Source organism: Dufourea novaeangliae, unplaced genomic scaffold (assembly GCF_001272555.1).
Source record: "Dufourea novaeangliae isolate 0120121106 unplaced genomic scaffold, ASM127255v1 scaffold24, whole genome shotgun sequence".
In the NCBI taxonomy this organism is placed as follows: domain Eukaryota; kingdom Metazoa; phylum Arthropoda; class Insecta; order Hymenoptera; family Halictidae; genus Dufourea; species Dufourea novaeangliae.
This window is the reverse complement of record NW_015373905.1, coordinates 842,008-860,950: the sequence shown is the minus strand read 5'-3', so window position 1 is coordinate 860,950 and position 18,943 is coordinate 842,008. Positions and strand designations below refer to the sequence as shown.

Below are 18,943 nucleotides of genomic sequence, written 5' to 3'. Positions count from 1 at the left end.
CCAGATCGCCCTTACTAAAAATATATATACCTACGTTTCGGGGCAAGAAACTTTTTTTCCAAACATTTAATTAAAAACGGATCTTGTTTACCGTGATTAAAATACGATGTGTACAAAAAGATACATTCAATTACTTTACTCCCATTAAATACTGCGAAAGAGGTACGAGAATTTAAAGTTTCCGAGGAGAAACTTCGTTGAACCAGTTTCCGTTCGATTGATAATACACTTTCTGTTTCCGATTGCAATCCGTGATTTTTATTTCAGTTCGAGAACACCATCCTTATAAAAGTTTCCTAACTTGTTCGAAATAAAACGGAATCATCCAGCATTTACGAATGCATCAAATTAAGCGATTTGTTTTTATTACCGTGTGGCAGAGGCGAATGGACGTCGGTTCATATTCATGTCGGAAAAATTGTATGTTCAACTACTTAAATTCGATTCGGAATCCCTTATGGGAACGATATATCGAAAGGACAGCTGTTATAGCGAGAATATTGTGACCAACAAACTGCTTTTGTGGTCTTCCAATTTCGTAATAGTTAAGTAAATAATAGTAACCATTTATGTATCAAATATTTTGTAATATTATTATTAAATATGAAAGAATGAAGCTGCGGACGTAATACTATCTCGGTTCAATATGAAATATCGAATATCCAGTGATACTTGATATTTTAATTGATCTTTAAACAAATTTTCCTTCTACGATATGTTATTTTTATTCCATTATTCTCGTACATTCTGTACAATGATTAACCAATATTTATCAACATACTGCGGATTTGCTGTATTTACAGCAAACTTAGGTGTCTAAAATTCAGAACAGCATAAAGTTTAATAAAGTCCAATGAGGATTTCATTTTATTTAGAACCTAAAAGAATCCTTAATAGATAACAGAATAAGGATAAATTAGATACAACCGTCGAACAGTAAAAGGATAAATTAGACAGAACCGTTACGTACGTCGTTTAACTATCATGGCTCGCATAATGTCCTTTATTTTTCACATATTTGCGTTACTCGTAGTAATATTTAATTAAATCCTCAACTAACATTCTCTTACTCAACATGCACAAAATAACTATAAAATTTAATACAACATTAAAATACAGTAAATTTTTTAATTTGAGACTTACATTTAGAAAGTAATAGGAATTGAAGCATTCAGTTGAATGATTTGACTATTCAGAAACAGTTTCTATCAGAATCATAAATGAAGTGTTAGGAAGTCCACTTTAGAGCTTGATTTTCGAATATATCCAATTTGAATCCGCTATCTGTTTTCATTTAGTTTTAGCAATCTTTAGGTAACTTTTCTATCGAAATAAATAATGCCTTATAAAAAATACAACGCAAGCTGTAACTTTACGTGGAAATGATGTTAATAATCTAATGTTAACAATTCGTACCGTTAAAAGTGTATAAAATTAAATACATGAAAGAATTTTAATGGGTGTATTACGGTATGACCCATACATCATATTCAATCTAAATTTTGATGGTCAGGAGGGGAGGAAGGAGAGAACCCTAAATATGTACAAAATTTTAGCTGCGGGTCATAATTAATTTCTGAGATACTAACCAACTCAGATCAGTATACATAATGCTTAGTACACTATTTTTTTTTTAATCTAGCTCTGAAAAATTAGATTAGTATAATGCTTTAAAAGTAAATAACCCAACATACACAAGTAATAGTATTTATTTGTGCTTTACACTTTATCACGGACTTGGTGTCGCCCACGAGCGGTGAAGATCTGACAAGTATTCCACTATGCCTCCCCCTGTCGCATTGTACGCCCATTAGCAGTTGTCCTAATACTTACAAGTGGTAGTCTAAATAAACAATTACCCTAATTATAATATTATGTTGATCTGTTTGATTCAATATTTTCTGCCAGTGATAATACTAAAGATGAATAAATTTTTTCGGTAGTTAGTACAGTAATGCTTCGTTGAGTGCGACGAACTCGGGTCCGCTTCGGAGTATTCATGGCAAGGCGGAAAGGTTTTCAGCCCCTAATAAATTTATTTCTTGCACGAAACCGAACCTCTGCTTAGCTTCTGTTTACTCTGTTTTGATTGGTTCTAGAAGAAGAGCCCCCCAGTATTGGGAATAACGACGTAGTTCGTGTTGCATTTTGCATTCATCGAGGAATCACTGCACTCTATATAAATCTTATTTTTAGTAACCGTACTGCTGACGAATATTTAAATGAATAATTCATTAGTTGCCGTCAAAAGGAATACATCTGTAGATAAAATTACTCTGTTCGTCATGCAAATTCATTATTTCCTTTGTCTATTTCTTTTGGACGAAACTTTCTCCGCTACCTATAGTCGATGAATAATTCATGAGTGTCCAAATAAGTGAATAGCACGGGTATGTACCGTAGGTAATTGATAATCCACTTGGGACAGAGACCGTTTAATCTGATTTCTAAGAAATTCCTCGACGAGAACGTTCGCAAATTAATTCCTTCGCCGGCGACCAACCAAAACGGAAGAGGTCCGCAGCAGCATCTGCGATTTAACGTAACCAAAGCAAGAGTTGCAAGCAACCAAACCCCAATGGTTACCGAATTGCCTGGCGCGGTCTGTGAATTTAGCCACGTTTACGGCGCGATCCGGGTAGTTTCAACTAAATAACGTTGAGGTTCCCCGACCGCAGAAAAAAATTCGAGAATTCCGATTTCTAAACACTTGAATTTTAACCATAGGAGTTTGACGATGAAATAATCAATTGGCTGAAAAATTTCGTGGGAATTTTAAGCCGGTTGACATAACCAGGTTTATGCGAACGGTTTTCTATGATTGATTTTGATAGGGCAGATGTCCCAATTGCTGCCACCATAAGACCGCAGCGTAATTTCATCTACATAATCATTTTATGTGTCGTTAAAAATCGTCTCAGTTTGGAACATAATGTTATTCGACATCTCCTTTATTAAAAAAAAGACGGTTTATACATTGAATATGAAGAATTAATTAATACCTAATTAAAATCAGCAAGCAAACCCAGTGTCTATAAATGTCATCTCAAAAATTAAAACAATTCTTATATACTTAAACAATTCATTTTGTCCAATAGATACAGGTTCGATAGTAAAATAACAGCTCTTTCTTTAGTATGATTTCACCATCATTCCTACTTACGTAATCGCGTTTATACCGCTAAAATTGCACGTTTCATTTTTCAACATTAATTTTCAAATACCAAGTACACACAAGTACATGTATTTCTGTGCTTTTGTGTAAATCAGTGTCAATCTAATAATCAAGATCAATTTAATAATGAAGTTTTCCGTATACAATTCTGAATGTTACGTTTTTATTGAGTAAAATAAACAAAGTGGCAGTATTAGGGAGACTGACAGTAGTTGGGACATTTAACCTAGTTTGAGAATTTGTGCAATTTCTCGCATTGAGGAACGAGGATTATTGTCGCTTAACCGCTTAAAGGGACTAAGTAGACAGATTTGGTAGAAACGTAAGTTTTTTTAGGAATTTTAATTGCCAAGAAATAAATACAAATTGTGACCAGTACGTGTGGGCAACTTTTATTAATAATATAAACTGTAACAAAATTTTTTAAGATATATATACAGGGTGTCTCATGTAACGCAACTAAATATTTTTCGACCATTTGCGGCCATACAACAAAAAGTGTTTCGATCTGTACTTCAATGGTATCGCGTGCTCTAGAAATGACGGTAAAAAAATCTGAGAGGATCGAATGTTTCTTTTTCACGAGATTGTAGGGTACTTCACGACAAATTTAAAAAGCATATTACTTGATATCGTTATTAACTCAGTACCATCTTATATCTCATGTTTATTATTTTAAATCGTTTCGTTTAAATAATGATGTTATAAGAAGCATATTTTCAAAGTTAACGGTAGCAGAATATTTCGTAGAATTAATTAGAGCTCATCACGACATAGTTTTTTTGTTTAATGGTTAACCTTTTTTTTATTGTAATCTCTTGTAGCCAATGATTTTTAATTTCTGTGAATTCGTACTTTGACATTTATTTCTATAAAAAAGACTTTCGGTCTTTTTAACTTTATATGCGTCATAATTTTGTCGTCATTTGACATATCAACTACTTTTCTGTATATTTACTCTACTTTTTAATACACTTTTTCATTATACTTTCATCTCCCCTCTTTTATCGGTACCAACTGTTTCGTTTCCTCAATATTTTTGAGGAAATGTTATTGTGAAAATATCGAGGAGAAATTGTTCAATCTCTGCCTTGTTTTCACATTTCTCTATTTTTCGGGGTATTTGGTTGCCTCTTCTCCACTACTGAATTCTGTTCCTCATATTTTACATTTATTTTCCTTTCCGTTAAAAATGTTTAATATTTATGGTCGTGCATTTTTATTTTGCTCTCTATTCCGTTTGTAATTTAAAAATTGCAAAATCGATCCCACGTATGCATTCAGAGAATAGCAAATACTCGAAAATATAATAAAATGAAACGAATTTGGGAACCGGAATAAAATCAAATAAACTAGAAACCGTCCGATTTTTCCTCTACTATTTTAATACTCTTGTTTAGTTAAATTTATTAGGTAATAGATTGAAAAAGTTAGAGTAATCAAGAGTGAAGCTATTATATTATAAACTGAAATGTTAATTTGCATTTCATTGCCTATACAGAACGTTCCTAAAATAAGTAATCAAGATATATGAGTGTTTTCTCCTCATCGTAGTGACAAAAGAATTGTATAAACATGGGCCTATAAAAGCTTTAGTTCCGAGATACATATATCATTTCAAATTTTTTTATCAGAGAAAATGTTTCAACGAAATCTCAATGCTTAAATGCAGATTCCAAGTAAGTGCATTCCAAGTAAGTGTACCAACAAGTGTTTCACTATTTCTTGTGAAATAAATGAAATTTCTATACTGTATTGATGGTATTCTTAAATTTTTTTTCATCAGCCGTCACTACTGTGAGTTAAAAGAATATCGGAAAAATATTCTGAATTAGAATTGTATTACCATTATATTGAAATCACAGTGGATTACTTGTTGGTACACCTAATGGTGTCGAACTATTTGAAATAACGCCGAGACTCTCATACGTTTTCAGCAGCACATGAAGCGTCGCTGTGAATTTCGTAAAATCATTCTCGCCCAAAGAAATCATTTTGAACGCGCTTCTAATAGGAAAGTTTCGAGCGCTGTGTCTTAGAAATAAAGTATCGGTGGGCTATATGTACAATACCGATTGTTTTTTTATATTATGACAATAAATAGAATACAGTAGAACACCGATTATCTTAATTAATGGGGAGACAATCCGTACTGATAAGCGATTTTTCGGATAATTGGAATGTAAAGGGAGATTGGAAATAAAATAATTCTGAGAAATGGATATTTCTTCATGGAAGATAACAGAAACAAATATTTCAATGGCACCTAACGCATTTTCCACTTCGCATGTAATCGGATAGTACACGGTCTTTCCATTTCTTTATCTACGCCATCCTTTCTTTGCACAGAAGTAGATCGAATATTATCACCTCTGTCCATAACTTTTTATGGGGTATGGGTATTTTTAACGCGCTTGTGAATCATTCTTACATATGATGCAGATTGCGATTTTCAAATTCGAGTATAGTGTTAATTAAAGCGTTATATAAATTACTTTGAGTTTATTTAAGGATAGTAGATGATTTAATTTTTCATATTTTGTCTAACATGTAGATGCAATCTTCTAAACTAATTCTGCAATAAAACTTTGTAACTCGTTCTGTCTTCCGACAACACTGGCTACATATCATTTTTGCATTTTTACGAAAAGTTTTGTACCCAGCAGGGAAAGTACGCACATCGGTTCTTTGGTGCTAAAGTTTAATGGGTTATTTACAACAATTCACAACTGCACAATTTTTAGGTTGGAAACTGAATTCGCGACCTTCATATTCCTTCTAAAAGAACATTTTATTAAAATTCACCTCAGCTTGACCGTGTTCAGGAAAAATTACGAAAAAATCCGCTACGCCAGCTCCTACGGAAAAGGATTATCTTGCAACAGGACAAAGGACTGGGAAAAATTGAAGAGTTGGGCTGGGAGCGCCTAATTGATCCACCGTATAGTCCAGATGCCGTTTCACGCGATTGCCATTACTTCCGATCGCTACAACGCTCGCTAACTGAAAACCGCTTTTTGAAAGTAGACGATGTCATAACGCACCTTTCCACGTATTTTACTTCAAAGTCACTTGAGTGTCATCGCAGTGGGACGGAAAAATGACCATAAATATAGCAAAAAATTGTCGACTTGAATGATGCTCGAATGATGCTACTTTGACTGAAAATTGTTATTTTTTTAATTTTAATAAAATATTCTTTCGGGAGGACTGTGAAGGTCGTAAATTTAGTTGCCAAATATACGGATATATATTCAAGAAACTCTCTATCTTCCAAGATAAAATTGAATTTTCTAGCATTTTTTGTTGTCACGTAACACTTAATTGTTACCCAGAGTCGTACGTTTTTACAGAAACTCACGTCTTTCATAAACTGAGAGTGACAGAGCAAATCTGTTACCGGATTCGTGTTTCGGCAAGAAAATCGACAAATTTCATCCAGTGGATGGGTGGATCAAAATTCGTGTTGGACAGTGTAATCATTAGGGGAAAGTGGGTAGGTTTGGGTCAGTTTTCAATGAACTTGAAATAGTGACTAAAATGAAAGAAAAATACGCTTTAAATCTAAAGAATTATAATCACTAAGGTCTTACCATAGATGGCCCATTATAATTTCATTTCATTATTCCTAAGGAACCCTTAAAAATATAATAGTTCTGAAACTAGTTTGGGTCAGCCAGTGGGAATAAATAGTTCATTGAATTTTTCTATTGTCTTTGCAATAAATACACAAAAGTTTAGTGTATGTATATGTACATGTATTACCTGCAAAGTGATAATATATGTATATATAAGTAATGAACTGAATAAATGAAATAAAGACTCTGAAGGAATACCTTAATAAACATAAAATAAAGACTGTGGTGGAATAACAAACGTACATAGAAATATTGAATATCGTTAATTAAATTTTTAATCTAAAGGTTAGTAGCAAAAGCATTTCATTAAAAAGTAAATGGGGATCGACACAAATTTCCCGCACACTTCTGACCCATATCTCCCGTATCCGAACGTTCATAGTAGTGCACCTCTGTTACTCGTACCACGTGTTTTAAGTTAGAATTTCTAATGTAAGTATAATAGTTGCTGAGGCATAAAGTGGTCCATCAAAATTTTTACCAGCACGAGATATCTTATTTATATGAATTTATAGCAGCGATTTGTTTCGGTTAGCAATTTGTATTAAACTAAAAAATTTAAAGTTATGAATACTCCTACAAGAGCAACGACGTACAATTGACATGCGAATAAGATGTGCAAGGATGGAAATATATTAAATGACCCAAACATACCCATTATCTCCTATTCCTCTTCGGCTTATCGGCGTTCTTACTATACACTCATAAAGTATGACCCCATATTTTCAGGACTTCCTGTATACATATTATTAAATGGTAGGAATAACATCGAATAATAGAGATTCCAAGCCGTTCAATTTCCCATGTTTACACGCGATCAGTTTTCAATGGTATTCGAAGAATTGATAGGAGAACGAAATCCACCGATATACGAGATACCCTCATTTAATTTCGAAAGCAATTTACAAGGTTACTTGGTTGTTTCCATTCAGACGTTAACGAGTGCCTCCTAAATAATGGGCACGGCCCGTGCCAAGGTACTTGTGTCAATCTTGAAGGGAGCTACGAGTGTAACTGCTCCGACATTCCCGGACACAAATTGGCGTCGGATAATCACACCTGCGAGGATATCGACGAGTGTGCCACGAACAACGGGGGATGTTCTCACATTTGCTTGAATACACCTGGAAGCGCTTTTTGCCTCTGCCCTGATGGCTTTTTTCTGACGAACGATTGGAAAATATGCCAAGGTATTAAATTAAATTCCGCTGCTCCAGCGAATTTAATCCTGTCTATTTTAAAACAATCAAGCGTTATTAATAAGTATTTTAAAAATTATTTTAGCCAGAATATATGAATTGGCAAAAGTGACACTATTCTTTGAAAATGCCATTACTTAATGACATGTTGATAATTTAGACATTTTTTTTAAGTGGTACAAGTCCATCTTTCTTTATTTAGAGATATTCAACGTTTTGCATTTTACCTTATTTAAAAATATTGTTAAACGTTAATACGCTTATTTTATATGATCATATCCTTAAGTATTCTCTAATAAATAAAACATTACTTTTGTCAACCACAACTGGACTTCTACCACTTTTGAAAATGATAAATTGTCAAACACATGACTAGTATCAATTTTAAATATACAATATTTCAATTGAAGTAGATTTCTCGAAAATGTAATTCTAGATAATAATTATAATAAAAACAATAAATTAATTTAATGAATACAAAATATTAATATTTTTGAATATGTATGTATATACTATTCAACGTAAAAATATATCTTTGAAAAAAATTTTATATTTTTAAAGACAGATAATATTAATAGCTTTTACTTGTATTTGATTCATGTAGCTACGTAGAAAATGATAAATGAAATGAACCATTATTACATGACTTCAGTCAGTATTACATTATACAACTAATACCAATTTTAAAAAAGTCTTATTTCTAACAATCGTTTCTAACAATCGTTTTTTAATGAATATGTTCATATTAATTGCATATTGAAAATAGAGACTGGTCACTTAGATTATAAGTTGATCTTAAATTGCCAGAATTAAAAAAATTGGTTTTCCTTCTTACTTTTCAAAGAATAACTTATCAATATAGTATTATACTTCCGTGTTCCTTAACAAATTAAATTAATAATACGCATACATTTTTTTTTTTTAAGCTCTTGACATTATTTTATGATCCCTTTTATTAATGTATATTCGTCTGTCTTATCTTACTTTGGAGGGCGAAAGGTAAGATTAAGTGTGCACAAGAAGTTGCATAATTTGCATGATGAGTGAAATTTACAAGACGACGGATTTAACAAACTTTAATGAAATTTTTCATTAATTGGCAAATGATTTATTTTTTAGAGTAATTAGAAAATGTTACAGAGTAAATTAACATCCAACCTAGAAGATATTAATCAAATATCAAGCATAAAATAAATTAGTTATTTTCCAATTACATTAAGTTGCTGCGTGAATTCCGCATATTAGTTTTTCAAAGAGTAAAAATGAATAGTCTCATATATCCTAACAAACTAACTGTACAAATAGTATTGTTTAGACAGTATAAGATCCAGTGTAGTGCAACACGGCATACAAATTTTTCTTCGTAAAATTAGATAGCTATGCAATATATTTTAAAAAGCGTCAAAAAATTTGCAGCAACTATAATATTTGAGGTAACGTTAAATTTTGACTATCATATCGCACTTCTACATGTAAAGGTATCACAAGTAATAAAATTCTAAATTTTTACTTTATTGCGTACAATATCGTCTGATAACGGATGTAAATTGATCCAAAATTCAAGAAAATGTGTGTTGAAGACCAATGTCTCAAACGGGATAACACTAGTATCATTTTGCTTTAATACATAATGAATTTTCAATAAGGTTTCTCTTCGCTCTCCTGAAAAATTTCATATTTTCGACTTGTGACACTTTTTTCACAGAGGTGCGATGTTTACATTATTAAATATCTTTAATTGGCTCTTTTAATTTGTTTTCTCGCCAGATATAAATGAATGTGAAAACGCGTCGAAAGTGTGTTCGAATAACACCGAGTGCGAGAATAGCATTGGTTCGTATAAATGCGTGAGCAAGCCTCATAAGATGACAAAAGTCCTCCAAGACGAAGATTACGATGCTGAAGACGACGATGATGACGATGATTACGACGAAGAAGGCGTCACTGATATTCCAGAATTCGGAAAATGCGAGGGGGGCTTTAAGAAGAATAAAAATGGCGAGTGCATTGGTATGCGAATGCTTATTTCTATATCATTCCCTTTTTTAAAACCTGTTACAATTTAAAAATACTTAATATTTACTTAGAAATTTTGTTTAATTTATTAGGTATTTAATTGTGAATGGTTCATAAAATGGTATTTACGAATACATAGTCCAATTAGTAATTAATCAAAGACCTTATGAAATGTATAATTGTTACAGAATGAAGATTTTTAAATTTACTTGGTTATCTTAAGTACTAAGCAATGAACTTGCATTAGCATAAACCTAAAATTTCATGTCGATCTTATCTAAACTAATATTTAAAGACGGTATTAAATTTGTTTCACTCAACGTTAATAGATTTTCCTTACTTCAGAATTTAATCATTTCCAATACAACTACTTATTAAATAAAAAAAAAACTGAAATATAAACCGACGATTGTTTTTATAAACGTTTAACGTCTACAGTCTATATAATAGTTAGGGAAATTTATTCTAATCAGTATTGATCTGATTACAGTTTGAACTATAATACAGATAAAAGCGTCAAGGTTCGAAAGTTGATGGTAATATAATGTTGAAAAATGAAGAATCAAAGAAGTTATTCATATATTTAAACAATAAACTTTTAACAATTTCATTCTTACAATTATGTTATATTTATTATAGTTTTCAATATATACAGGAAAACAGAACAATTAACCTTAAGGACCGTTTTGACGCTGGAGAACTAAAAGCAGGGGTAAAAAAATACCCGACACTTTTCAATTCATGTTCCTCTGAAAATCTACAAAGTTTAAGAAAAAATCAGAATTTTCGTGTTACCGAATTTCCTTTGTCACTCATAATAGACTGATTTTATGCGTTTATAGCGTACCTGAACATTTCGAACTCAGAATCAGTGTAATAAAAACATCAACCTCCTTAGACCTAGTGCACATTGCAATGTACAATAATTTTAACGTCTGTTCTGGTGCTATTTTACATTTTATTTTCATCGGGACATTCTGTACATCATAGTGTACACCTTATCCATTCATCTGCTGCTTCTAGTGTTCCCATACAACTTGCGAAAATTATTTGATATTGCAATTAGTGCCATACCAAAAGAATTTATTCTTCAAAAAAAAAAAAGTCAGGTCTGAAGAGGTTAATGATGTTAGATCACGAACGCATAACAGAGTAAACAAACTTCTTTCTGATTCGAGTCTCGGTAAATTAGTCTATAAAAATCTAATCATAGATATTGTGATTACAATTAAAATTTTTTATTTGAGAAAAATTTTATTTGATCAAAAAACAATTTAAATATTTATTGAATGATTATTATTTCTAATTCAACATGATTAGAGAAAACACTCCCGGTGTCCCACAATCCCAGCTGCTTTTTTGGACCCCATAAATCCTCAGATTTGATATGAGTAACTAATCTCCGAAATTTCGCGATTTTTTAAAAATATAAATTACTTTATAAACAACATAAAAATATAACAACGAACAGAATAAATGAACATAGTCATTTCGTGATAATATTGATAACAATAATAAATTATATTCGAATTAATATTATTATTTAAAAGTATCATTATTATTATTGTCCTTATTATTATGAAATAATTGTGTTTACCTATTCTGTTTATTTTTATATGTTCGAATTGTTTACAAAGTAAGTCACATTTTTACAAAAGTCCCAAAATTCCAGGAATTAATTATATCAAGTCTTGGATTTTTTGGAATCCAAAAAAAAAAAACAGTCGAGATCGCTAGATCCCGGGATTGTATTCCCTAAACATGATCAACCGTGAATATCGAATACCCCAATGTTCCAGATATCGACGAATGTGTCGAAGGTGAGGAAGGCGAACCCCATGGCTGCGAGCAACAGTGCGTAAACGAGCCCGGCGGTTATTATTGCGCGTGCCGTTCTGGGTTCCAGCTCCGCGAGGACGGTGTGTCTTGCAATGATGTCGACGAGTGCAAGGAAACGCCCCCGCCGTGCTCCCACGGTTGCAATAACACCGAAGGCTTTTACAGCTGCACCTGTCCCCCGGGGCACAGCTTGAAAGGCGATAACGCTAGTTGCGTTCAGGCGCGAACATGCGAGACACTGACAACACCTTGTTCTTACGAGTGTCAGGAATCAAAGACCGGGCCGATATGTGTTTGTCCTGCGGGATATCAGCTGCTGGATGACGAAGTCAGCTGTTCGGACATCGACGAGTGCGCTCTAAGCTTGTGCTCCCATTCCTGCGTCAATTTAAAGGGTAGCTTCACCTGCGTCTGTCCAGCTGGCCTCGGAACTCTCCAGGACAACAAATTCAACTGCACGGACATCGACGAATGCGCGGAAAGTGTCCACGATTGTGAGCATGATTGTACAAACATCCACGGTAGCTACTTGTGCGCCTGTCGACGTGGATTCGTCTTGAACGACGATAGAAAGACGTGCCGTGATGTGGATGAGTGCAAGACCGAAGAACATAAGTGCTCCCAGATCTGTGTGAACACTCTGGGAGCCTACAATTGTTCGTGTGTCAACGGATATGAGCGTTCCGAGGATGGGTACACCTGCAAGGATATCGATGAGTGTGTCACCAATGAACACAAATGTTCGCACGAATGCGTTAACGAGGAAGGCGGCTATAAATGTAGATGTCCGGCAGGATTTGTGCTCGGGGACGATTCGAAACGTTGCTTGGATGTCAACGAGTGTGTGGAAGGAACTTATCGATGCTCCCATGAGTGCATGAACGTGGAAGGATCGTACGAATGTGCCTGTCCTGGGGGAATGAGTCTCTCAGAGGACAAGAAACAGTGCATTGCCATCGACGTTTGTAATTTTGCCAACTGTTCCCATATATGCGAGCGGGTACACGATACGTACAAGTGTAGCTGTCCTGACGGTTACATGCTGCAGGATGATGGTAAGACATGCAAGGATTTTGATGAGTGTCTAGAAGATGAACACGATTGCTCCCACAAGTGTGTGAATACACTGGGTAGTTACAGGTGTGCTTGTCCAGATGGTCTGAGGCTCTTGCAAGATGGTTTGACATGTAACGTTGTCTTGTGTCCAGATGGACTTCGAGAGGACGAACATGGTCAGTGTCAGGACATCGATGAATGCCTACCAGATGACAACCACTGTTCACATATTTGCAAGAACGAGTACGGCTCCTATCGTTGCTCCTGTCCTCCAGGCTGGACTTTAATCGAGGATGGAGTTACGTGTGTTATTGGTGACCCTTGCTCGAATGCAACCTGTTCCCATTACTGCGTGGTTATTGGGTCGGGTCATCGGTGCGAGTGTCCCCTGGGGTATAGGCTGGGTCGCGACAGCTCAACTTGCGAGGACATTGACGAGTGCCATGAGAACTCCAGCAACTGTCAATTCTCTTGCAAGAACAAGGAAGGATCTTACTCGTGCGGTTGCCAGAGCGGGTATCAACTCGCGGCAGACAATCAAAGTTGCATCGATATCGACGAATGCGTGGAAGAGCGCCACAACTGTCTCCATGGCTGCATAAACCAAGAAGGGAGTTACGAATGCTCGTGTCAGCCTGGATACGTGTTCTCCCAGGAGGAACGAGAGTGTAAGGACATCGACGAGTGTCAGGATACCCAGCAAAAACACCATTGCTCCCACGAGTGCGTGAACGCCATCGGTAGTTACAGTTGCAGTTGCCCTCCTGGTTGGAAGCTGCACGAGGATTTAAGGAATTGCCGAGTACTAAGCGATGTCAATTGCTCTCACACCTACGAGCAGAATGAAGACGAGATTCGTTGCGGATGTCCTGAAGGACTCGAGCTAGGAGAGGATCAGAAAACGTGCGGAGACGTGGACGAGTGTGCCGAGCAGCTTCACTCGTGCAGCCACGCCTGCGTGAACACGAAGGGATCGTACTACTGCGAATGCCCTGCTGGCTTTCGATTAAAGGAGGATAAAGCATCCTGCGAAGACATCGATGAATGCGCGTTGAATAATGGCGAATGTTCCGACAACTGTATGAACACTGAAGGTAACTTCAATTGCACCTGCTCTGAAGGCTACGAATTAGGCGATGACAAGAAGACCTGTCAGGACATTGACGAGTGTGCCAAGAATCTCCATACGTGTTCCCATGAATGTGAGAACCTTGACGGCGATTATACTTGCTCCTGTCCCGAGAATCTGCTCCTTGGACAGGACAATAAAACATGTGTCGACTCGGACCTGTGCGCTGTGCCGCACAACTGCAGCCACACGTGTGTAAATGTCCTCGGTGGTTACAGTTGCGAGTGTCCTGACGGCTTCGAATTAAGCCCCGACAGTCGAACGTGCCAGGAAATTGATTTTTGCGCGGGTCAACACAACTGCTCCCATGAGTGTGTTAGCGGGCCGAAGGGTTTTCAGTGCCAGTGTCCAGCGGGGTATGATTTGTCCAAGGACAACAGGACTTGCGAGGACAGGAACGAGTGCGAAGAGGCGAACAACGAGGCAAACAACGGCTGCTCTTATTCCTGTGTAAACACCGACGGGAGCTTCAAGTGTGGATGCCCGGCCGGCTATCGACTAGCCGAGGATCGAAGGACCTGTGAAGACATCAACGAGTGTATCGAGGACAACGGCGGCTGCTCTCATCTCTGTGCCAACATCGAAAGCGGCGTTGAGTGCGCCTGTCCCGACAATTACAGGCTGTTGGAGGACGATAGAAAAACTTGCGTAGAAATTGACGAATGTTTAATCGACAATGGCGGTTGTTCCCACTTGTGCCATTACGAGAACGGCAGCGTGTCCTGCTTCTGTCCCTCGGGAATGCTAATTAATGAGGATAACGTCACTTGCGTCGAGGAGAGCAAGTGTTACGTCGAGAACGGTGGCTGCTCTCATTTCTGTAACTATGACTCTGGAAAAGTGTCTTGCGCTTGTCCACCGGAAATGATCCTCTCTGAGAACGGTACCGACTGCGAAGAACGGAACAAGTGTTTTATGAACAACGGTGGCTGTTCTCACGACTGTAATTACGCGGAAGGTGAGGTGTTCTGCTCCTGTCCGCCAGGGATGATCCTCTCGAACGATAAGCTTCTTTGTATATACGAGAATAACTGTCTCATTGACAACGGCGGCTGTTCGGATATTTGTGTCTTTAGCGACGGTTCTACCAGGTGTGAGTGTCCATCAGGATTTCAGTTATCGGTGATAGATAATGCCACGTGCGTTGATGTTGACGAATGTTTAAACCTGAAGGACAATTGTACGCACAAGTGTATAAATATCCCGGGTGGGTACGAATGTGCCTGCAACGACGGTTTTAATATCAACTCCATCGAGCCAGCATTCTGTGACGATATCGACGAATGCGAGGATAACAACGGAGGATGTTCGCATACATGCCTGAACCTCGTAGGATCATTTCGTTGCTCCTGTCTGTCAGGATATCTTCTCGAGAATAACAATAAAACTTGCAGACTGGTCGACGGTTGCAAACAGAACAATGGGAATTGTTCTCACCATTGTCACTACGACGAAGCCATCGAAAAGACACACTGCTCTTGCCCATTAGGATTTAGACTGAAACAGGATCAAACGACCTGTGAGGACATTGACGAATGCGAAGAATTCGAGAACGATGTTGAGCTTGGATGCTCGCATGTTTGCAAGAACACAAACGGTTCCTACTACTGCGAGTGTCCTTCTGGCTACATCCTCCTACCGGATGACAAGAAAAGCTGTATCGACGTGAACGAGTGTTTGAACAGCCAGCATAACTGCAGCCATGATTGCCTGAATCTCCTGGGGAGCTACGTGTGCTCTTGCTACGAGGGACACTATTTGCATTCGGACAAGTCCACTTGTCTTGACATCGACGAGTGCTTCGACAGGAACGGCGACTGCTCGCATCAGTGCACAAACACTATCGGTGGCCACTTCTGCTCTTGTCCCACCGGATACGAGCTGTCGCAGGACGAGAGGACCTGCGTCGATGTGGACGAGTGTGAGACTGGGGTAGCCGCGTGTTTCCACAAATGCGTTAACACCCTCGGCTCATTCACTTGCACCTGTCCCGAGGGCCACGTGCTGGCTAACGACTCCCGAAATTGTGTGGACGTAGACGAGTGCGAACTGAACAATGGTGGGTGTTCGCATGCCTGCTTCAACGTCGTAGGTGGTGTCAGGTGTAGCTGCCCCGTAGGATTGCGTATAGACGAGAACGGGAAGACCTGCAATGATATCGATGAGTGCCTAACGGAGAACGGCAGTTGCTCGGATATCTGCGCTAACTTGGAAGGCAGCTTCGTGTGTCGTTGCTCGAGTGGATTTCGCTTGGACATGGATTCCAAGACTTGTCTGGATATTAACGAGTGCGAAATGGAGAATGGTGGCTGTTCCGATGTATGTGCCAACTTCGAGGGCAGCTATCATTGCGAATGTCCGATTGGTTATCGTTTGAAAGACGATCGGATGACTTGTTTGGATATCGATGAATGCGAGAATAATAACGGCGGTTGTTCGCATTTTTGCGTGAATGAACAAGGATCGTATCGTTGCGACTGCCCTGTTGGGTATCAGTTCAGGAATGAATCGTGCCTTCTTGTTGATCCTTGTGAGAGTGATAATGGTGGTTGTGAGCATATTTGCAAAGTGGAAAATGGTTCAGCTGTTTGTAGTTGTAAAGACGGCTTCCGGTATGATGAGACTGATCGCAAAAAGTGCAGAGATATTGACGAATGTAGCGGGCAACACGGATGCGATCAAGACTGCGTGAACACAGATGGCTCTTTCGAATGCAGGTGCAAAGAAGGTTTCGAGATGCAGAATTCTACTTGTGTCGGTGAGTATTTTTGTAACTAAGCAGAGCTGCAGTGCACATTGAAATGTAAAACAATTACACGTGTACATTACATAAATAAGAGAACGATTCTATTGGGTCGTTACATATTAAATGGGCACTTTTACTGATAGCTAAATCTAACGTTACTTTTATGAATGAAAATTATTAACATTGCTTCTCTTTTCTATTACAAAATTGCACATTGTACTACTCCACTCGTTTGAAGGTATTATTTAACATAACAATAATAACATCAGTTATGTTAAACACTGAAGTTGATTAACCCTCCGAGCACGGAAACATGGTCACCGGTCCCTATGTCATTTCTGACCCCACACCGATATTCTACTACTACACAGCCACGGCGAGGCGAGCTCGAGGCCCTCACCGATATTACTACGCAGTAGGGATTGCTCGAGTTCGATGTATACAATGTAATGATTAGCTGGTTTCACATTACATTTCGATTTCCGTGGTTCTTATTACACTAACTAGAATAAAAATCTCGTGAATTATAAAACAAATTATATTTATTAGTCGATACTTCTGCGGTGTCTTGGCCCGGTCGTTCGCATGTAAACAAACATCGGTCGCTATGCGATTTACACGACAGCTCCGTCACTGCGTGCGTGTCGCTTTCGAGACCGCGTGTCCCCACTCCTGACTCTGTTACTGTGCGCATGTCGCTCTCGCGAACGCGTGACTCAGGGACCGTACTCGGAGGGTTAAGGTAATGAATCAACCTCAATTGAATTCGGTCATTTTCATATAGATACATATAAGTTTCTGCTGAAATATACTATTGAATTAATCTTACATTGTCTAATAAAATTCATATATTGTTCAATTACTAGATATCAATTGCTGGTAATAAAACGATCATTTCATGTGTAACAACCTAATAACTGTTTTTATAAACCGAAATTAAGCATTCTTGTTACATTCGTGTGATACGAATGTTAATGTATGAGACAATCAAGCATGATTTTCTGTCTCTTTAGAAGTAAAAAACGATTCTGTCTCCAGTACCTGAATTATTATGTTACCTACATAATTAAATTTTCTTATCGAAATAGTTTTCGGTAACATAATTCTAGAGAAAATAGGTATGAAGTTGTAGCCGTTTTCAGATATCAATGAATGCGCGAGTGGACACTGCAAGGGGAGTATGTGCATAAACACTTATGGTAGCTTTCGGTGTGATTGCGAGGCTGGATACCGATTGGACGAGGAGAATTGTGTAGGTTCGTGCAAAATATCTTTCATAATTACAAAGCATCTACGTTTCTATTAAATTCAGCTTACTCAGATCTGTAGATTCCAGACGTTTGGTTATTTTAATGTCAAAGAGAGCATTAATTATAGTCTATTAACATTTTTGTTTTATTACGTCCTCTAAATTCGATTATACTGTAAATGTATGAAAATCCACAGTCTATTCATATGATGCTGCTCAAACGAATGTTTTAAATTCATATTTTTATATATACACGTTAATAGTACTCAATTAACTTAGAACTACCATTTTAATAGTACCGATTTTCTCAAAATAACATTTCCTTAGAAAAACATGTTTATAGTTTTTTGTGATAAAAATGCCAAGGAACTGGTTGGTTATTAAAAAATTATGAGCAAAGAAAGATTGAAGAACATACCGTAATTTTCCCAAAAATCTGAACTTTTGTAACGTAGTGTCTTTAAAAAATACTGTTCAAAGCATTGTACCGTTCTGAGTTGGTTAAAGCTAGTTAGAAAACAAACAACAAACACTGCTCAAGGCATTATATTGAACTGAGTTAGTTAAAGGTAGTTACAAAACAAACTTGGGGAATAAATACTTGTTCATTTCGTCGTTGAAATCCACCAAAAATCCACGGTAATAAGAATGGTACTTTTTCTTGAACTGCCTCTAATCAACTTTGAAGCATTATACTGATCGAAGCTGGTTAAAAACAGTTCAAGTATTTCTTTTGTTTATAACTTTTTAATAACCAATGATCGACGGTTTAAACTTTTTGAAGGTTACTTGGGAGGGTGATCTTGATAACATATGTATGTCAAGGTCAAGGTCATCGGGTGTGGGTGCTTTTGTTTATCTAAACAAATATATGTGCCCATTGTAAAAGGCAAATT

The 18,943-nt window shown here is 37.0% G+C and overlaps 1 protein-coding gene across 1 annotated transcript in view; it reads left to right on the top strand.

Annotated features, from left to right (window-relative positions):
- The window catches only part of LOC107193751 (fibrillin-1-like), a 130,050-nt gene that overhangs the window by 65,044 nt on the left and 46,063 nt on the right, over positions 1 to 18,943 (top strand). The window contains 4 exon segments of the mRNA XM_015583255.1: positions 7,746 to 8,003; positions 9,780 to 10,022; positions 11,828 to 16,810; positions 17,941 to 18,054. Of these exon segments, the coding sequence (XP_015438741.1) occupies positions 7,746 to 8,003; positions 9,780 to 10,022; positions 11,828 to 16,810; positions 17,941 to 18,054 (5,598 nt within the window).